Source organism: Pelophylax lessonae (genome assembly GCF_965119305.1).
Source record: "Pelophylax lessonae genome assembly, chromosome: 11".
NCBI classification, from domain to species: Eukaryota; Metazoa; Chordata; class Amphibia; order Anura; family Ranidae; genus Pelophylax; species Pelophylax lessonae.
This window is the reverse complement of record NC_138778.1, coordinates 236,983,370-237,005,910: the sequence shown is the minus strand read 5'-3', so window position 1 is coordinate 237,005,910 and position 22,541 is coordinate 236,983,370. Positions and strand designations below refer to the sequence as shown.

The window sequence follows — 22,541 nt, the reverse complement described above, 5'->3', positions numbered from 1 at the left end:
CTTACAGGATGTCTCCAAATTACAATCTGACCTCAATGCACTGTTTCATTGGGCAACTATTTGGCAAATGAGGTTTAATGTTGATAAATGTAAAGTTATGCACTTGGGGGGTAAGAATATGCATGCATCATACATACTAGGGGGAGTAGAACTGGGGGAATCCATAGCGGAGAAGGATCTGGGGGAATCCATAGTGGAGAAGGATCTGGGGGAATCCATAGCGAAGAAGGATCTGGGGGAATCCATAGCGGAGAAGGATCTGGGGGAATCTATGGCGGAGAAGGATCTGGGTGTTCTGGTGGATCCTAAGCTTAATAATGGCATGCAATGCCAAGCTGCAGTTTCCAAAGCAAGCAAAGTCCTTTCTTGTATAAGAGAGACATGGACTCCAAAAGGAGAGAGACATCATCTGTACAAATCATTAGTAAGACCTCATCTGGAATATGCAGTTCAGTTTTGGGCTCCAGTTCTTAAAAAGGATATCGGGTAACTGGAGAAAGTGCAGCGAAGGGTAACCAAACTGATAAGAGGCATGGAGGAGCTCAGCTATGAGGAGAGTTTAGAGGAACTGAATTTATTCTCTCTTGAGAAGAGGAGATTAAGGGGGGATATGATCTCCATGTATAAATACATAAGGAGGGATATGATCTCCATGTATAAATACATAAGGAGGGATATGATCTCCATGTATAATCATATAAAGGGGGGATATGATCACCATATATAAATACATAAGGGGGGATATGATCACCATGTAAAAATACATAAGGGGGTATATGATCACCATGTATAAATACATAAGGGGGGATATGATCTCCATGTATAAATACATAAGGGGGGGATATGATCTCCATGTATAAATACATAAGGGGGGATATGATCTCCATGTATAAATACATAAGGGGTCCATATAGTGGACTTGGTGTTGAGTCGTTCACTTTAAGGTCAACTCAGAGTACAAGGGGGCGCTCTTTACGTCTAGAGGAAAACAGATTTTGTCTCCAAATACGGAAAGGTTTCTTCACAGTAAGAGCTGTGAAAATGTGGAATAGACTCCCTCCAGAGGTGATTCTGGCTAGCTCAGTAGATTGCTTTAAAAAAGGCCTGGATTCTTTCTGGGGTGTACATAATATAAATAGGTAATAATATTTATAGGTAAAGTTGATCCAGGGAATATCCGATTGCCTCTTGGGGGATCAGGAAGGAATTTTTCCCCTGCTGTAGTAATTGGATCATGCTTTGCTGGGGTTTTTTCCCCCTCTCTCTGGATCACCTGAAGGTATAGGATTGTGTATATGGGATTGTATGGTTGGGTGTTCATTACAATTTTTTGTTTTTTATTGGTTGAGCCGGATGGACTTATGAGGTAATAGTGCCGCAGTGCCACTCCATGGCCACTAGGTGATGATAGGAAATCACTATATAAAATAAAATACGGACAATATTCATCATAGCTGCGCAAATGCGTGTCACATTTATTCAAATATTTTTTTATAAAATAAAACTCTAAGTGTTTATGAAAACTTCCCACACAAAATGTACTCAGCCAATGAAAGGTAAGGACTCCATTTTTATTTTTCTACTACTATCAATGGCCATGGAGTATACAGTATCTGAGGTGTATATCAGGGTGTGCTTCTTCCCCACATGTCCACCAACATTCATGTAGAAGACATTTCCCGCACTCAAGGCACTAATACACCTCCAGGGTTGTGTGGGATCCCTGATGTACAGGAAGACAGGACTTCAGTGAGGAACAATTCCCTCACTTAGGACAGGAATACGGCTTCTCCCCTGTGTGAGATCTCTGATGTCTGGAAAGATGGGACTTCTGTGAAAAACATTTCCCGCACTCAGGACAGGAATAAGGCTTCTCACCAGTGTGAGATCTCTGATGTCTGTAAAGATTGGACTTGTCTGAAAAATGTTTTCCGCACTCAGGACAGGAAAGTGGCTTCTCCCCCGTGTGCAATCTCTGATGTATGTAAAGACCAGACTTCTGTAAAAAGCATTTCCCACATTCAGGACAGGCATACAGCTCCTCACTTCTGTGCAATCTCTGATGTCTGTGATAAAAGGATTCGTCTGAAAAACATTTCCCGCACTCAGAACAGGAGTACGGTTTTTCCCCCGTGTGAAGCCTTTGATGTGTGAGCAGATGTGATTTTCGTAAAAAACATTTCCCACACTCAGAACAGGAATATGGCTTCTCTCCTGTGTGAAGCATCTGATGTAATTGAAGACTGGACTTTTCTGAAAAACATTTCCCACACTCAGCACAGGAAAATGGCTTCTCCCCAGTGTGAGATCTCTGATGCCTATAAAAATTTGACTTCTGTGAAAAACCTTTCCCGCACTCAGGACAGGAATACGGCTTCTCTCCTATATGTGATCTATTATGCTCATTGAGTTTGGATTGAAAACGGAAAAACTTCCCGCACTCAGTACAGGGAAACCTCTTATCTGTTGGAAGGACGGCACCGTCCCTCACAGTCTGAGGTTCTTCAGGATAAGAGGAATACGATGGTCCGGCACCATCCCTCACAGTCTGAGGCTCCTCAGGATAAGAGGAATACGATGGTCCGGCACGGTCCCTCACAGTCTGAGGTTCCTCAGGATAAGAGGAATACGATGGTCCGGCACTGTCCCTCCCAGTCTGAGGTTCCTCAGGATAAGAGGAATACGATGGTCCGGCACTGTCCCTCACAGTCTGAGGTTCCTCGGGATAAAAGGAATACGATGGTCCGGCACCGTCCCTCACAGTCTGAGGTTCCTCAGGATAAGAGGAATACGATGGTCCATCTACACTGTGGGATCCCGGATAGACATTTGAGGTAGCCGGGTTTTCTCCTGGACTATACTGTGTGATGTCCTCATATTCTACTTTACAGTCTGGAGACAAAGTGAGACAATCCTCTGAGGTTTTCCTCATCTCCCGTCCATCTACTAAAATAGAAATACAAAGATTATTACTAGACATCAGCAGATTGGTTCCCCTAAACCAGGACTCTGCCCACATCAGACAGCTTTGTCTCTGAGGATCTTCCCGATTACAACCTCAAGGTAACTAGTAAATGGGTCCTCTGATCTCCTACCAGTTCATTTCTTTATTCATGGATCTTAGTCAGAGAGTGAGGAAAACTGGATTTTTGACTTACCGTAAAATCCTTTTCTCTTAAGCTCATTGACAGACGCAGATTCCATATCTTGATATCCGTAGGGTATTACTGCCCCCTACAGGAGTAGGACACTAGGCAGAAAAAAATTTCTGGCCACACCTATGGGCAGTCCCAGGGGGTATACCCTCTCTCTACCTGCTATAGGATGTCAGTTATGTAAAAAAGCAGTGTCAGAGAAATCATACCAACCCAACTCAAAATAGAGGGGCGGGTACTGCGTCTGTCAATGAGCTTAAGAGAAAAGGATTTTACGGTAAGTCAGAAATCCAGTTTTCTCTGTCGCTCATTGACAGACGCAGATTCCATATCTTGATATCCGTAGGGACATCCCAAAGCAGTGCCATAAATGAGGGGTGGGATAACAGAAGAACCCAATCCAGAAGGCCAAAACAGAGCCAACCAGAAAAACAGAGGACTCATTGAAACAAGAAGATGGAGACCCACCTGAAAAAACAGAACCCCCTGAGGTAGACCAAGGGTCCCCTCAAACAGCAGCCAGCAAAACCTTGCGGCCAAAGGAGGCATCCGCCGATGCCAGCACATCAACCTTATAAAACTTAGTAAAGGTATGAACAGACGACCAGGTAGCCGCCTTGCAAACCTGAAGCACCGACGCCTGATGGCGGAAAGCCCAGGAAGCACTAAGAGCCAGAGTAAAGTGCGCCTTAACAGGGAATGGAGGAACCTGACCCTTAATAGAATAAGCCTGCACCACCGTCTGCCTGATCCATCTAGAGATAGTCGCAGCAGACGCAGGTAACCCTTTTCTAGGGCCATCCGTGATCACAAAAAGCGAATCAGACTTACGAAAGGAGTCAGTAGTAGCCAAGTGCACCCTGATTGCCTGAACCACATCCAAGGAATGCAACGCAAACTCCCGAGGATAACTGGGCTTAGGACACAGGGAAGGGAACACAATATCCTCATTCAAGTAAAAACTGGAAACCACCTTAGGAAGGAAGGACGGATTCGGACGAAGAACCACCTTATCCCTATAAACCACCAGATAGGGGGAACGACAGGACAACGCAGCCAGTTCCGACACCCTGCGTGCAGAAGTGATAGCCACCAAAAAGGCCACCTTCTGGGACAAGGTAAGCAGGGAAATCTCCCTAATATTTTCAAAGGGAGGTTTCTGGAGAACCGACAACAAATTAAGGTCCCAGGGCGGTAAGGGCGAGCGCACTGGAGGAACCAGGTGCCGCACCCCCTGGATGAAATTCTGCACCAAAGAATGAGTAGCCAGTGGCCTCTGGAAGAAAATCGCCAAGGCTGAAACCTGACCATTAATAGTACTCAAAGCGAGCTTCTGCTCAACCCCCCCTTGCAGGAACGCCAAGACCCGAGCCACCGAGTAAGAGCGTGGAGAAACTCAGAGGGACTCACACCACACAATATAAGACTTCCATGTACGATGATAGATCTTTCTAGAAGTCGCTTTCCTCGCTTTAAGCAGAGTAGGAATAACTGAAGCAGACAATCCCCTGTCCTTCAGCACCTGGCTCTCAACAGCCAAGCCGTCAAAGCCAGCGACCGTAAAGCAGGATGGAAGATCGGCCCCTGAGACAGCAGATCCTCCCTGAGAGGAAGCCGCCAAGGAGCATCCGCGACCAGCCTGACCAAGTCGGCGTACTAGGCCCGACTAGGCCAGTCCAGAGCCACAAGAATGACCGGAATTCCTTCCGCCTCTATCCTGCGAAGAAGTTTCGGCAGAAACTTGAGAGGAGGAAAGGCATACAGCAGCTGATACTGCCCCCACGGGGCAACCAGCACGTCTGTGGCGTCCGCCAGAGGATCGCGGGAGCGGGCTACAAACCTCTGCACCTTCCTGTTGAGCCGAGACGCCAACAGATCCACATCCGGGGTGCCCCAATGAAGGCACAACTGGTGAAACACCTCTGGATAAAGAGACCATTCCCCTTGATCCAAGGTCTGACGGCTGAGAAAATCCACCTGACAATTTTCCACGCCTGGAATGTGAACTGCGGAGAGGAACAAAACGTTCCGCCCAACGAAGGATGCCGGCCACTTCCACGGCCGCCAGAATACTCTTGGTGCCCCCCTGGTGATTGACATAAGCCACGGCCGTGGCATTGTCCGACTGAATCCGCACCGGGCAGCCCTGAAGACGCTCGGTCCAGTGAACCAGGCAAAGCCTGATCACTCTCAGTTCCAACACATTTATCGGCAACCTGGATTCTTCCATGGACCAGAGCCCCTGAGCAGAAAGCCTGCCGAGAACCACTCCCCACCCGGATAGACTGGCATCCGTGGTAACAATCGTCCAATAGATCGGAAGAAATTACTTCCCCTGACTGAGCATCGGAGACCGAAGCCACCAAATCAGGGACTCCCTGGTCTGCTCGCTCAGCCGGATCTGATTGTCCAGAGAGTCTGGATTCCTGTTCCATTTGAGAAGGATCTCCGTTTGGAGGGTCCTCGTATGAAGCTGAGCAAAAGGTACTGCCTCGAAAGACGCCACCATCAGTCCCAGAAACCTCATGCAGGTCTGAAGAGACGACCACTTGGCGAAAAAGTAACAGCTGAGTCGCCGACTGTATTTTCTGGAGTTTTTCTGCAGGGAGAAACACCTTGGCCAAGGACGCATCCAAAGTCAGGCCCAGATAGTCCAGCCTCCTGGAGGGAACCAGGGATGACTTCTGCAGGTTCACAAGCCACCCGAACTCTTCCAAAGAGGTCATGGTGATCTCCAAGTTTGACAACAGAGCCTGCGGAGACTCCGCACGGAGGAGGAGGTCGTCCAGGTAGCCCAGGACCGATATGCCCCGCTGCCGCAACAGTGCCAGACCAGGAGCCAAAACCTTTGTGAAGACCTAGGGAGCAGAGGCGAGACCAAAGGGTAAAGCCACAAACTGATAATGGTCCTCTCCCACAGCAAAGCGCAGAAAGCGTTGGTGTCCTGCATGAATGGGAATGTGAAGATAGGCATCCTTGATGTCTATGGAGGCCAGAAAGTCCCCCTGATGCAGGGAAGCCACCACCATGCGAATGGACTCCATCTTGAATTTTTGCACCCGGACAAAACAATTGAGCGCCTTTAAGTCCAGAATTGGAGGCACCTTGCCCTCCTTCCTGGGCACCGTGAACAGATTTGAGTAAAAGCCCGAAAACGTTCCCCAAAGGGAAGCGGAACTATTACTCCCTGTTGTACCAAATCCTGTACTGCCCCCAAAAGAGCCCTTAGTCTATCCGGGGACAGTCGCACAATGGAAGGGAAGAACCTCGCCGGTGGAACTGACCGAAACTCGATTTTGTATCCCGACCGTATGACCTCGTGAACCCATTTGTCTTGAATCCTGGAGAGCCACGGGTCCGGGAACTGGCAAAGATGCCCCCCCCACCCCCACTCCTGACATGGGTGGGGGTGCACCTTCAGGCCAAAACGAACTTGTCCTCAGGTCTGGAAGAACTGGATTTCTGCTCACCAGACCAGGGTCTCTTGAAACCCCCCGAGGGGGCCTTGGAGGGCTTCGCCTTTTCGCCCACCCCGGAGGAATGAAAAAACTTCTTGTGGGCGGAAAAGGAGCGTCCCCATCTGCGACGAGGTTCCTTACCCTTGGCAGCCTGTGGGAGAAAGGTGCTCTTGCCCCCAGTGAGACCTTTGATAATATCATCCAAGGTAGCACCAAATAGGCGATTCCCCTGAAAAGGGAGATCAGTCAAGGCTTTTTTAGAAGCCTGATCCGCCGACCAGCACTTCAACCATAGCATGCGCCGGAGGACCACCGCTGAAAACGACAAATGCCCCAGCAGTGGAGCAGTATCCAGCGCGGGGTCACAAACAAACTGCAGCCCCTGCACCATCTGGTCCAGCAACTCCGCCACGGCAGGTGGGAGGCTTCTCCCCTCCAAGTCACGGCGTAACAACTTGGCCCATTCCCTCAATGTTTGCGAAACCAGAGCAATGGTAAACACTGGTCTGAAGGTCGACCCCGCCAGGGAGAACATAGTGCGGGACACAGATTCCACCCTACGATCAACCGGATCCCTAAACAATGGGGAATCCTCCACCGGGATAACAGTAGCCTTATTTAGCCTGGAGACTGGTGGATCCACCAAAGGCGGCACCGTCCATTTCTTAAGGAGGGACTCTTCAAACTTGTAGCACCTTGCAATCCGTTTAGGCATCCCAGGGGGTCGTTTCGGACAGATCCACTCTTTCTTAATGATATCGTCAAAGCATGTGGGAAAAGGAAAAACCTTTGTCACCCTGGAGGACTTGCGAGTGCCAAAGGCAACCTGCGTATCAGTCGCATCCGCAGCTGCATCCTCCAGCTTTAGGGTCTCCCGGACAGACATAATCAGTGCGTCCACCAGCGCCTTGCCTTGCGCGACAGCGGAGGCAGAAAGGTCATCCTCACTATCAGAGGAGACGGGGCGCGAGACAGCAGCCCCAGAGGGGAGACCAGCGACAGCAGCGACTGGCTCAGAATCAGAATTGGAGGCATCAGACGAGACAGGGGTAGGCAGGGGCTGCTTTTTAGCCCCCCGCCCCTGACAGGCCACCTCCACCTGGGACACAAAGGACTCCAGGGCCGCCGAAAGCGCATCAATGGTAAGCTGGGGACCGGAGGGCCCTGCGACCACCTCGAGGGGATCAGGTGGGGACACACGTGCAGCAGGGTCCATGGTACACCAGAGGAACCCGTCAGCAAAATATGACAAAAGGAAAAAAAGTTTGTTTTTTTTTTTTTAGAAAAAAATGTCTCCCAGCGCTACAGCGCCCCCCAGTGGCCAGGCAGCGTGCCTAGAGACCCCCGCAGAGAGAGAAGAGAGAGACCCACAAAGGCTCACCACCCAGGTGCCCCAAAAGTGTCCCAGAGGTCCGCTCAGCAGCGCTGTCCGCATGAAAAGAAAGGCCTGTGGAGCGATGTGCCTGGGTCTAGGGAGGGGCTCCACCCCCTCACACGCCTCCAGGAACTCCCACTGAAGCCCTGCTCTGAGTGAAAAAACGAGCTGGGTGTACCAAGATGGCCACCGCTATGACCAACACGAGGAGGCTACAAGAAAATGGTGTCCCCACGCGCTGCGGCGGGAAAGGGGGTTCCCGGGGGCCCCCACCAACACTGACTGATGATCGATCGGCAGGAAGGCCCTGGGGAGCCAGGAAGGAAGCCCCCCCACACAACAGCCGTCCGCACCGTCGGGACCCCCCACCTCCCGCACCCCTTGGCGGCCTGCATGAACAACCAGCCACCCCACACATACAAACACCCCCCCCCCCCGAGGGGGGGGGGGTGGGAAGGAGACACCACAGGTGGGGGTGCACAGGGGAACAGAGGGAAACCCAGAGAAATGGGGGTCCGACCGTCCAGGGAGGGGCCCGCGTCCACCCCAGAGCCAGCCATGAGGAAAAGGGGGGGGGGGAACATTTACTCACCATACCGGAAACAGTGCGGGCGCCACTCCAGACAAAACCCCTCGCCGCTCAGTGGGGGGAGGTGTCGCCGCTCAGTGGGGGGGGGGGGTGTCGTATGCGACCTGGCGGGACGTTTAACCCACGGGCAGTCCCCGTCCAGTAGGACTATGTTGCGGCTGACCCAGCGCGGAGCTAGGGCCTGCACGCGCTCGTAGGCCGGCTGGGGTGACCACTGGATCTCAACATCCAGCCCGTCGCCCAGACCCGGCATAATTGCTTGTAGATCTCACAGGAACAATTTGGAGAAAAAAAGCTAACTAAAAAAAGGAATTATCTAAAAAAAGCTTGCCAGGACCAGAGATCCCAGCAAGGAACTTAGGTCCTTATTCCTGACTAGGCAGAAAAAAACGGACATCCTATAGCAGGGAGAGGGAGTATACCCCCTGGGACTGCCCATAGGTGTAGCCAGAACTTTTTTTCTGCCTAGTGTCCTACTCCTGTAGGGGGCAGTAATACCCTACGGATATCAAGATATGGAATCTGCGTCTGTCAATGAGCGACAGAGAAACTACGAGAACTGTCTTCTATAGGAGTGACAGTGATGAGGGGATTATAGGACGAGTGTTCCCTCCCCCTCTATCACTCATTGCCATCTTCCCAACACAAGAAGTCCCACACTTCCTTATTTAGTCCATGATTTAGTCATGAATACCAGCAGGGCTGAGCCCCACCAGAGGTCAGAGAGTGAGGATGGGGGGAGAACAACCAAGATGAAGACTGGACTGATCCTGAAGACCACTCACAGATTATACAGTACTTTTGGAGAGTGCTGCTCAGAGACCTGACAACAAAAGAAAAAAGCCAGGCGCTAGGGAACGGTGCCACTGGAAGACGAGTATAGAGCTGCTGACCCCAACTCAAAACCAGTGAGTTCAGTAAAGACAACAAAAAATGAGGGATAAAGGCACTGTACCTGAGCAGAATATAAAACACCAGTTCATCCGATAAGCCCTCCCATCCGCAGCCACAGCCCAGGGTTGTCGGGAAGAGGCCCTTGTCCCCATCAACATGGGGACAAGCTGCTTAGGGGGGAACCCCATAGCACCCTCCCCATGTTGAGGGCAAGCGGCCTGGTATGATTCAGGAGGGGGGGGGCGCTAAATCACCCGATGACACCGCCCCGTTCTGACATCACATGACCTCACTGGAAAGAGTTGTCAAAGCTCAAGACCATCATTCGGCGAGTACGCCTCAGAAGAGGTGGAAGCGTCCTTTATAATTTTTTCTATTTTTCGGGTGCGGCGAGCGTCATGATTGACGATAAATTTTCATTGGGGGACAATATTTTTTTTATTTTTTAATAAAGGACTTGTAAAAACTGTCTTTTGTGTTTATTTTTTTTGTAAATTTTTTGGAAAATGGGTAGGGGTACGATGTACTCGATACCCATTCACATGGGGGGGGGGGGCTTGGATCTGGGTGTCATGGTCTTACCTTCTTGCTGTTCTCCTTCGTTTGACATGTGCTGGCGGCCATCTTGGTTTCTGGGTTTCTTGTAGCCTCCCACCCTGCGGCTCCTCCTTCCCACTGGGAGGAGCTGGATACCTAGCTCATATATATAGGAGGTCTGTGGCTTCAGTTCCCTGCTTGGTTCTCCTGTGTTCACATGCTACTAAGACTGCTGCTACTTCTGGTTCCTGTTCCTGGCTTCGTCTGACTACCCTGCTGGTTCCTGATCCTGGCTTCGTCTGACTACCCTGCTGGTTCCTGTTCCTGGCTTCGTCTGACTACCCTGCTGGTTCCTGATCCCTGGCTTCGCAAAGACTCTGCATCGGTTTCGCCATCCGTTTGGACTTTTGCTTTATAGCTTGTTTTTCAATAAAGCTTTCTTATTTTCACTTATCTGTTGTTGTACGTCTGGTTCATGGTTCCGTGACATTAGGACCAAGCCATGAATTCTGACGGTACAGGGCCATCCTCGCTACCCACGCTGGTTGCCAGACTTGATCAGCAGGATCACCTGTTGGGTCGGTTCGCCGTGGTGTTGCAAACCCTGCTTGAACGCACGGTACCCCAGGCCACGAATTCTGACGGTGCAGGGCCATCCTCACTACCCACGCTGGTTGCCAGACTTGATCAGCAGGATCACCTGTTGGGTCAGTTCGCCGTGGCGTTGCAAACCCTGCTTGAACGCACGGTTCATTTCGCTCCCGTTGCCGATGGGTCGGTTGTCGCTCCTGGGTCCGCTCCTACTGCCGCTCCGGTTGTTGCGCCAGAGTCTACCCCGACACCTGTTGTTGCGCCTGCGGTGTTTCGGGGTATGTCCGGTTCTGCCCCCCTTCCACAGCGCTTTGGGGGAGAGCCAACTCAGTGCCGAGGTTTCCTTAACCAGGTGGGCATTTATTTCGAGTTGCTGCCACATGCCTTTCCTACTGAGAGATCAAAGGTGGGCTTCTTAATCTCGCTGCTCTCGGACAAGGCCTTGGCCTGGGCCAGCCCTTTATGGGAGAACAACAATCCGGTGGTTGCCGAGTTTTCCGGTTTTGTTGCTTCTCTTCGGAAGGTATTCGATGTGCCGGCTCGTGCTGCCTCTGCTGCGAAGCTCCTTATGTCCATCAGACAGGGTTCACGATCCGTAGCTGAATACGCCATTGAGTTTCGTACCCTGGCAGCAGAGGTGGGCTGGAATAATGAGGCTCTGGTCGCTGCTTTCTCTCATGGTCTCTCGGATGCCTTGAAGGATGAGGTTGCAGCTAAGGACCTACCAGTGGAGCTCGAGTCTCTTATTTCTTTCCTGATTTTGATTGACACCAGACTCAGGGAGAGACCTTCCTTTAAGGAGAGTCTGCGGAGGCCTCCTAACAGATTGGCGCCTACCTTTGTTGTCCCACCCGTGCCTCCCTCTCCTCCCACGCCTCCTGGGGATGACTTGTCTGGGGGTGAACCCATGCAGCTGGGGTTTGCTCGCCTGTCCGAGGGGGAGAGGGTACTCCGGAGACGCGAGGGCCGATGCATGTACTGTGGTGTCGGTGGGCATTTTCGGTTGGCATGTCCGAACCGTCCAGGGAAACGCTCGCACCTGAGATCCTGTCAGGGGCAGATCTTGGGTGGAGTCTCCTCGTCCCCGGTTTCCCGTGTTGACAAACCACTGATCACTGTTGTCCTTTCCTGGGTCGGGGGCTCGGTGACGACCCAGGCGTTGGTGGACTCTGGTGCTGGTGGTTTGTTCATTGATAGTGTGTTCGCTGCCGCCAATTCCATTCCTCTGCAGGCTCGAGGTTCTCCTCTGGCTCTTGAGGCGATAGACGGCAGACCCCTTCTGCCGCCACACGTGACTCATGAGACCCTTCCAGTGGGGTTAGCCATTGGTGCCGTCCACAGAGAGTCGGTCTGCTTCCAGGTTATTTCGTCTCCACACTACTCGGTGGTCTTGGGGTACCCCTGGCTCCAGAAGCATAATCCGATTTTCGATTGGAGATCGGCCGAGATCCTCTCGTGGTCACCGCAGTGTGGGGCTAGTTGCATCCATGGGCCTGTCAAGTTGCTGTGTACTTCCTCGGACTCTCTGTTGCCCCCTGAATACGAGGAGTACCGGGATGTATTCGATAAGGTGCGCGCGGTTGCCCTACCTCCGCACCGCCCATACGATTGTGCCATCGAGTTACAATCTGGTGCCGTTCCTCCTCGTGGCAAAGTCTATCCACTGTCGGTAGCGGAGAATGTGGCCATGGAGGAGTACGTGAGGGAGGCGCTTTCACGTGGACACATTCGCAAATCCTCGTCCCCGGCAGGGGCTGGATTTTTCTTTGTGAAAAAGAAGGGCGGTGAGTTGAGGCCTTGCATCGATTACAGGGGTCTCAATCGCATCACGATCAAGAACGCTTACCCGATACCCTTGATTTCCGAGCTGTTCGATCGCCTTAAAGGGGCCACGGTCTTTACCAAACTCGACCTGAGGGCGGCATATAACCTCGTAAGGATCAAGGCGGGCGATGAGTGGAAGACCGCGTTTAACACCAGGACCGGTCATTATGAATCCTTGGTTATGCCCTTTGGGCTGTGCAATGCGCCCGCAGTCTTTCAGGAATTCATCAACGATGTTTTCCGTGACCTGTTGCAGCAGTGTGTGGTGGTCTACCTGGATGACATCTTGGTATATTCTGAGTCCATGGAGACCCACATTCTGGATGTCAAACGAGTGTTGCAACGGTTACGAGAGAACAAGCTGTTCGGTAAGCTTGAGAAATGCGAATTTCACCGATCCCAGGTAACCTTCTTAGGTTACATCATTTCCGCTGAGGGGTTCTCCATGGATCCTGAGAAGGTTTCGGCTGTCTTACAGTGGCCCCAGCCCAGTGGTCTTCGCTCCCTGCAGCGCTTTTTGGGCTTCGCCAATTATTATCGGAAGTTCATCAGGGACTTTTCCATGCTAGCCAAGCCTCTCACGGATCTGACCAGGAAGGGCAGTAATTCCCAGGTCTGGCCGCCCGAGGCCATCCGAGCTTTTGAGGCTCTAAAGTCCGCCTTTGTGTCGGCTCCGATTCTGTCGCATCCCAACCCTGGGTTGCCCTTTGTCCTCGAGGTGGACGCGTCTGAGACGGGAGTAGGCGCCCTTCTGTCTCAGCGTAGAACACCAGAGGGTCCTCTGCTCCCTTGTGGGTTTTACTCCCGGAAACTGTCTTCCGCGGAGTGCAACTACCAGATTGGTGACAGGGAGTTATTGGCCATCGTGCAGGCTCTTAAAGAATGGAGGCACTTGCTCGAGGGTTCGGTGGTTCCGGTCCTCATCCTGACGGACCACAAGAATCTGACCTACCTCTCTGAGGCCAAGAGATTGACACCACGTCAGGCCAGATGGGCTCTGTTCTGGTCACGTTTTAATTACGTGGTCTCCTACCTACCCGGTTCCAAGAACATCAGGGCTGATGCCTTATCACGGCAGTACTCCGACCTGTCCAGGGAGGAGTCGATTCCGACTTCGGTCATACCTCCGAATCAGATCCTGGCTGCCATTCGCACCAGCCTTACCTCTCCCCTGGGTGAGCAGATTTTGGCGGCTCAATCTGGTGCTCCCTCTGGGAGACCCAACGGCAGATGTTTTGTGCCTGAGGAGTTGCGCACTCGGTTGTTGCGAACCTACCATAACTCCAAGACCGCGGGGCATCCTGGAAAGAATCAGCTGTCCTGGGCTGTTTCACGTCTGTTCTGGTGGCCTTCCCTACGTTCCGACATCGCCGCATATGTAGCGGCATGCTCCGTTTGTGCCCAGAGTAAGTCCCCTCGGCACCTTCCGTTGGGCCTTCTGCAACCCTTAGCCACCGGGGAGCGCCCATGGTCACACCTGGGGATGGATTTCATTGTGGACCTCCCTGCGTCCCGAGGCCATACGGTCATTCTCATGATTGTGGATCGGTTTTCCAAAATGTGTCACTGTGTTCCTCTCAAGAAGTTACCCTCTGCACAGGAGTTGGCCACGATTTTTGCCAGGGAGGTCTTCCGGTTGCACGGTTTGCCCAAGGAGATTGTGTCGGATTGGGGGAGTCAGTTTGTGTCCAGGTTCTGGCGCGCCTTTTGCTCCCAGTTGGGGATTCATCTCTCCTTCTCCTCGGCCTACCACCCTCAGTCCAATGGGGCCGCAGAACGTTCCAATCAGGCCTTGGAGCAATTCCTTCGTTGCTATGTCTCCGATCACCAAGACAATTGGGTTGACCTCCTGCCTTGGGCTGAGTTTGCCAGGAACACGGCGGTGAACTCTTCCTCTGGGACGTCTCCCTTCATGGCCAACTATGGGTTCCAACCTGCCGTGTTACCGGAGGTATTCTCTCCCCAGGATATTCCGGCTGTGGAGGATCACCTTTCCGTCCTACGTGCTTCTTGGGTACAGATCCAGAAGTCCCTTGAGGTCTCTGCGCAGCGCCAGAGACTCCAGGCTGATCGCAGACGAGCGCCTGCTGCTTCCTACCAGGCCGGAGACCGTGTATGGTTGTCCACCCGCAACCTCAACCTTCGAGTGCCCACTCCCAAGCTGGCGCCTCGCTTTGTTGGTCCCTTCCGAGTGCTTCGCAGGGTAAACCCGGTAGCCTATGCCCTTGCGCTTCCTCCTGGCATGCGGATCTCCAACGTGTTTCATGTCTCCCTGTTGAAGCCTCTGGTATGTAATCGTTTCACTTCCTCGGTTCCTCGGCCTCGTCCGGTCCGAGTGGGCAATCGTGAGGAGTATGAGGTGAGCAATATCCTGGACTCACGCCTGGTCCGCGGTCGGGTGCAGTTTTTGGTTCATTGGCGTGGTTATGGTCCAGAGGAGCGTTCCTGGGTTCCCTCCGCAGATGTCCATGCTCCTGCCTTGCTCCGAGCCTTCCACGCACGCTTCCCTCAGAAACCGTTCTTTACTCCGCGGAGGAGGGGCCCTTGAGGGGGAGGTACTGTCATGGTCTTACCTTCTTGCTGTTCTCCTTCGTTTGACATGTGCTGGCGGCCATCTTGGTTTCTGGGTTTCTTGTAGCCTCCCACCCTGCGGCTCCTCCTTCCCACTGGGAGGAGCTGGATACCTAGCTCATATATATAGGAGGTCTGTGGCTTCAGTTCCTTGCTTGGTCCTCCTGTGTTCACATGCTACTAAGACTGCTGCTACTTCTGGTTCCTGTTCCTGGCTTCGTCTGACTATCCTGCTGGTTCCTGATCCTGGCTTCGTCTGACTACCCTGCTGGTTCCTGTTCCTGGCTTCGTCTGACTACCCTGCTGGTTCCTGATCCCTGGCTTCGCAAAGACTCTGCATCGGTTTCGCCATCCGTTTGGACTTTTGCTTTATAGCTTGTTTTTCAATAAAGCTTTCTTATTTTCACTTATCTGTTGTTGTACGTCTGGTTCATGGTTCCGTGACACTGGGGGCCTGTTAAAGGGGGCTTAAAGATTCCAATAAGACCCCTCACCCAGAGACCCTCACAACTACAGCCCAGGGTTGTTGGGAAAAGGCCCTTGTCCCCATCAACATGGGGACAAGGTGCTTTGGGGGGCACCCCAAATCACCCTCCCTATGTTGAGGGCAAGTGACCTGGTATGGTTTGGGTGGGTGGAGGGTTGGGCTCGTCCACAACCTATCCTGGCCTTCCAGGCTGCATGCAAGGATCTGGTATGGATTCTGGGGGGGAACCCCACACCATTTTTTTGGTGTGAAACGAACAGGGGGTGTTCGGCCCATCACTACTTGGGAGGTTTGTGAAAGTCTATTGGCAATTTAGAAGATACATGGAGTGGAGTTACACAGTTTGTCAGGTTGAAAAAAGACACAAGTCCATCCGGTTCAACCAAAAAAAAAAACAGTATTGAAAACCCAACCCATATACACAATCCTATACCCCCTGTTGATCCAGAGGAAGGTGAATAAACCCCCAGCAAAGCATGATCCAATTTACTACAGCAGGGGAAAAAAAATTCCTTCCCAATCCCCCGAAAGGCAATCGGATATTCCCTGGATCAACTTTACCTAAAAATATTAGTACCCACGGTGAAGAAACCTTTCCGTATTTGGAGACACAATCTGTTTTCCTCTAGACGTAAAGAGCGCCCCCTTGTCCTCTGTGATGACCTTAAAGTGAACAACTCAACACCAAGTTCAGTATATGGACCCCTTATGTATTTATACATGGAGATCATATCCCCCCTTAATCTCCTCTTCTCAGGAGAGAATAAATTCAGTTCCTCTAATCTCTCCTCATAGCTGAGCTCCTCCATGCCTCTTATCAGTTTGGTTGCCCTTCTCTGCACTTTCTCCAGTTCCCCAATATCCTTTTTAAGAACTGGAGCCCAAAACAGAGCTGCATATTCCAGATGAGGTCTTACTAATGATTTGTACAGATGATATCTCTCTCTCTCTGGAGTCCATGCCTCTGTTAATACAAGAAAGGACTTTGCTTGCTTTGGAAACGGCAGCTTGGCATTGCATGCTATTATTAAGTTTAGGATCTACCAGAACACTCAGATCCTTCTCCACTATTGATTCCCCCAGATCCTTCTCCGCTATGGATTCCCCCAGATCCTTCTCCGCCATGGAGTCCCCCAGATCCTTCTCCACTATGGATTCCCCCAGATCCTTCTCCGCTATGGATTCCCCCAGATCCTTCTCCGCTATGGATTCCCCAGATCCTTCTCCGCTATGGATTCCCCCAGATCCTTCTCCGCCATGGAGTCCCCCAGATCCTTCTCCACTATGGATTCCCCCAGATCCTTCTCCGCTATGGATTCCCCCAGATCCTTCTCCGCTATGGATTCCCCAGATCCTTCTCCGCTATGGATTCCCCCAGATCCTTCTCTGCTATGGATTCCCCCAGATCCTTCTCTGCTATGGATTCCCCCAGTTCTACTCCAACTAGTATGTATGATGCATTCATATTCTTAGCCCCAAGTGCATAACTTAACATTTATCAACATTAAACCTCATTTGCAACAATGAAACAATGCATTGAGCTCAGATTGTAAGTTGGAGACATCCTGTAAGGAAGTTATTCCACTGCAAAGCTCGGTGTCATCTGCAAAGACTGAAATGGTACTTCTTATCCCAGACCCGATATCATTTATAAAGATATTAAAAGTAAGGGTTCCAACACTGAACCTTGGGGTACCCCACTGATAACCTTACACCATTCAGAGTAAGAATCATTAACCACTACTCTCTGAATTCTATCTTTTATCCAATTTTCTATCCAATTACAAACCGATCTTTCCAAGCCAGTAGACTTTACCTTACACATTAGCCGTGTGTGGGGAACTGTGCCAAACGCTTCCGCAAAATCCAAGTATACCACGTCCACAGCCCCCCCTCTGTCCAACCATACCACGTCCACAGCCACCCCTCTGTCCAACCATACCACGTCCACAGCCACCCCTCTGTCCAAGTATACCACGTCCACAGCCACCCCTCTGTCCAAGTATACCCCGTCCACAGCTCCCCCTCTGTCCAAGTATACCACGTCCACAGCCACCCCTCTGTCCAAGTATACCACGTCCACAGCCACCCCTCTGTCCAAGTATACCATGTCCACAGCCACCCCTCTGTCCAAGTATACCACACCTACAGCCCCCCCTCTGTCCAAGTATACCACGTCCACAGCCATTCCTCTGTCCAAGTATATCACGTCCACAGCTACCCCCCTGTCCAAGTATACCACGTCCACAGCCACCCCTCTGTCCAAGTATACCATGTCCACAGCCACCCCTCTGTCCAAGTATACCACATCCCCAGCCACCCCTCTGTCCAAGTATACCACGTCCACAGCCCCCCCTCTGTCCAACCATACCACGTCCACAGCCACCCCTCTGTCCAACCATACCACGTCCACAGCCACCCCTCTGTCCAAGTATACCACGTCCACAGCCACCCCTCTGTCCAAGTATACCCCGTCCACAGCTCCCCCTCTGTCCAAGTATACCACGTCCACAGCCACCCCTCTGTCCAAGTATACCACGTCCACAGCCACCCCTCTGTCCAAGTATACCATGTCCACAGCCACCCCTCTGTCCAAGTATACCACACCTACAGCCCCCCCTCTGTCCAAGTATACCACGTCCACAGCCATTCCTCTGTCCAAGTATATCACGTCCACAGCTACCCCCCTGTCCAAGTATACCACGTCCACAGCCACCCCTCTGTCCAAGTATACCATGTCCACAGCCACCCCTCTGTCCAAGTATACCACATCCCCAGCCACCCCTCTGTCCAAGTATACCACGTCCACATCCACCCCTCTGTCCAAGTATACCACGTCCACAGCCACCCCTCTGTCCAAGGTTTTATTTACCTCCTCATAAAAAGAAATCAGGTTTGTTTGACATCTTCTGTGTCTCATGAATCCATCCTGTCAGTTGCTTAAAATATTTTTTTCCAGCAAAAACTCATCTATGTGGTCTTTTATTAAACTCTCCAGTATCTTCCCGACTATAGAAGTTACACTAACAGGTCTATAGTTACGTCTGCTGCAGCGATCAGAGGACATGCCAACAGAGTAAACAATAAAAAGTCTGGGCAATCAGACACCAGGCCATTATGATGGGGAGTGCTCAGGAGGGGGACCAGACCCGCCACCAAAGTGAGAACCCATTGGGCTGTAAAATAGGGCCGGGTGGATCAAAAAAAAAAAAAAAAGAAAAGTGGTTACTGAATCGTTCCCATCTCGTGCACATTCCCCCCGCCCCCCTCCCCTCCCCCAGACAAATAGTGAATGCAATAAACAAAAGGCAGGTCAAATAAAACATGTTGAAACTAACAAGTGAGGTGGGCAGGGATAGCCTCCAAGTATCCCCAAGTTTAACCATGTCTGAATTGATCTGGTAAGGGAGCCCCCTGATCAGGCTAGCGGCATCGTCCTGGCCTCCTCAGACCCGCGTCACCTCCCCAGGAGTTCGGACTCCTTGAGTATGATCACCAATAGGCCAAGAAACTCTCAGGAGGATGCAGGTCAGAAAGGATGTTCCAGCATTATTGAAAAAGACAACTGTAGGAACTGAGGGGCCAGGACCATACCTACCATAATGCCTGCACTTTCCCTGAGTGGCTGATTTTAAGAGGACCCTCAAGGCAAGACCTGTCAGAGTAGGTTGCAAAGCACTATGACATAGGTGAGGGTGGTTCCTCAGCATTGTATGGGGCTAGCATGGTGCGGGGTTTGCAAGTGGATGCATGGACCTCTGCAATATCACCACATCTTGAAGTAAAGACAAACAGAGTTGCTATCAGTGATAGGAGAAAACTTAGATGAGGTCTACGGTGACCCGTGAGGTGTGAGGAGACATGCCCATGGCTTCTGTTCTTTGACATGAAAAGTCTACTCTATTAGGAGCCTGGGACACAGGAGGTGGCGCTCAGTAAAATGATGGACCCGCCGCTGGCAGAGTTCCGTATGGAACTATCACAGTTCATGGTCCCCGGGGGGCAGTGGCGTACCTAGAGCATTTGGCACCCGTGGGCGGATCCTATCCCCCCCCTCCCCCAAACTTTAAAATGTAAAAACACCCACAAAAATTTGTAATGTTGTAAAGAATATTTATTGCATAAATTAGCCAGCACCCCCCCCCCCCCCATCACAGTGCCCTTGGAGTCTGCCCTCCCCCCCCCCCCTCTGTCTCTCTAATCACAGTTCCCCCTTTTGCACTCTCTGCCTCCCCTGCACAGTCCTACCTTCAGCATAAACAGACAACTAATACTATTATCAATGTGTTTAAGTTTGAGTAAGAGATTGGAGACATGATACAAGAGATGGTCAGAGACTGCAGACATGGTACAAGAGATGGTCAGAGACTGCAGACATGATACAGGAGATGGTCAGAGACTGCAGACATGGTACAAGAGATGGTCAGAGACTGCAGACATGATACAAGAGATGGTCAGAGACTGCAGACATGGTACAAGAGATGGTCAGAGACTGCGGACATGATACAGGAGATGGTCAGAGACTGCAGACATGATACAAGAGATGGTCAGAGACTGCAGACATGGTACAAGAGATGGTCAGAGACTGCGGACATGATACAGGAGATGGTCAGAGACTGCAGACATGATACAGGAGATGGTCAGAGACTGCAGACATGATACAGGAGATGGTCAGAGACTGCAGACATGATACAGGAGATGGTCAGAGACTGCAGACATGATACAGGAGATGGTCAGAGACTGCAGACATGATACAGGAGATGGTCAGAGACTGCAGACATGATACAGGAGATGGTCAGAGACTGAGGACATGATACAGGAGATGGTCAGAGACTGCAGACATGATACAGGAGATGGTCAGAGACTGCAGACATGATACAGGAGATGGTCAGAGACTGCAGACATGATACAGGAGATGGTCAGAGACTGCAGACATGATACAGGAGATGGTCAGAGACTGCAGACATGATACAGGAGATGGTCAGAGACTGCAGACATGATACAGGAGATGGTCAGAGACTGCAGACATGATACAGGAGATGGTCAGAGACTTCAGACATGATACAGGAGATGGTCAGAGACTTCAGACATGATACAGGAGATGGTCAGAGACTGCAGACATGATACAGGAGATGGTCAGAGACTGCGGACATGATGCAAGAGATGGTCAGAGACTGCAGACATGATACAGGAGATGGTCAGAGACTGCAGACATGATACAAGAGATGGTCAGAGACTGCAGACATGATACAGGAGATAGTCAGAGACTGCAGACATGATACAGGAGATGGTCAGAGACTGCAGACATGATACAGGAGATGGTCAGAGACTGCAGACATTATACAAGAGATGGTCAGAGACTGCAGACATTATACAAGAGATGGTCAGAGACTGCAGAGATGATATAAGAGATGGTCAGAGACTGCAGACATAATACAAGAGATGGTCAGAGACTGCAGACATGATAGAAGATAGAAGAGCACTAGGGAGGCCGGAGAGCACAGGGGAAGCAGAGAGCACTAGAGGAGCTGAAGGGCACGGGGGGAGGGGGGATAACTGGAGAGCATTAGGGGGGGGCTGGGGAGAATTAAGGGGGGGGCTTGGAAAGCATTGCAGGGGGGTTGGAGAGAGCAGGGGGTGGAGAGCACTGAGGGGGAAGGGCAGGAAAACCAGGGGGACAGAGAGGTGGATGGAGAGCATGGGAAGTAGGGGAACTGGAGATCATTGAGGGGGGAGACAGGGAGCACAGGGGGGTGGAGAGCACTGGGGGAACCAGAGCGCAAGGGGTAGGGGAGCTGAAGAGCACTGGGGAGGGCTGAAGAGCACTGGGGTGGAGCTGGAGAGGGGGGGGGGTTGGACAGCACTGAGGGGCCAGCAAAAAAAATTTGAATAGGAGTAGCAGCGGAGCAGCTGTATATGAAGGAATTGATCTTTCAATATTCCTCCTGCAGCCGCTGAATGCCTGTAGAAGGGAGAGGAGGAGAATCAGGCATTCAGCGGCTGCAGGAGGAATATGGAAAGATAAATTCCTCTATATTGTATACAGCTGCCCCGCCGCTCCTCCTATCCAGGCTGCTTGGGCCCTCACTTTCTTCTGCCCTTCTACCCCCACGAGCAGTAGGAGCAGCTACCACAGCTGCCTTCACATGAAGATGCGGGCCAGCCCACAGGTGGCGCCGGCCTGACACCCCCCCCCCAGTGCGAATCCCCCCCCCCCCACTGGTACGCCACTGTCTGGGGGTCTGACGCAATTCTCCTTTGAGAACGTTGATTTCTTCGGGATCTCTGCGGTCTGCCTGTGGGAGCTGGGATAGTGCTGCACATTGGATAAAGTAAAAGAAAGCCAATTGGGTAACTGGATAGGATCCATGATTAAGAAGTGCGGTAACTCCAATGGGTGGCGTAATGAGTAGGATTGGTTGCCTTTACGGGCAATCAGATGAAAAGGGCGACCCCATTTGTAGGTAATGCCCAGTTCCACTAATTTTTCCAAAAGCGGTTTCCTGCAAAGGGGCATCTGGAGAGTCCGCCATGAAATGTCACATCGCAAAAGGATCTGGGTAATCAAAATCCACCATTCTCTTACACCATGCGTGTTGTAGGAGGTCTTCCTTTGTGGTGTAACTGTGTAGGCAGCATAGGACATCCCTCGGTCTGTCTGGTGTGACCTCTCTGGGGCCTGAAGTCCTATGGACCCTGGCTATGGCCGTGTCTGCAGGGCGCTCCAGGTATGTGTTAAATATGGCGGTAACCGTGTCTTTGAGGTCCACCTGTGAGGTTGCCTTGGGAAGGCCTCGGATTCTGATGTTGTGTCTGTGGTTATGATTCTCCAAATCATCAATGAGGAATCTGCAATGGAGTGATCTGATCTGTGACGACAGTGCGGTCTGACCGCAAGGCGGAGACCGTGTGATGTAAGACTGCGTTGTCGGTCTCTACAGAGGACACTCGTGTGGTGATGTCCACCACCTCTTGCATAAGTCTTTGCAGTTCCCCTCTTAGAGCAGACTCCATGCGAGAAACCAATGCGTTCAGATCCTCTCTGGTGGGCAGCTTTTGT

General features: G+C 51.6%; 2 protein-coding genes across 2 annotated transcripts in view; both read right to left on the bottom strand.

Moving 5' to 3' along the window:
* The window catches only part of LOC309567211 (uncharacterized protein), a 272,509-nt gene that overhangs the window by 244,411 nt on the left and 5,557 nt on the right, over window positions 1-22,541 (bottom strand).
* Window positions 1,625-22,127, bottom strand: LOC309566956 (uncharacterized protein; the record flags this gene model as incomplete). The annotated part of the gene is made up of 2 exons (XM_082272276.1): window positions 1,625-2,554; window positions 22,068-22,127. The coding sequence occupies 2 exons, from the start codon at window positions 22,125-22,127 to the stop codon at window positions 1,766-1,768; spliced, it is 849 nt and encodes a 282-aa protein (XP_082128402.1). The 3' UTR covers window positions 1,625-1,765.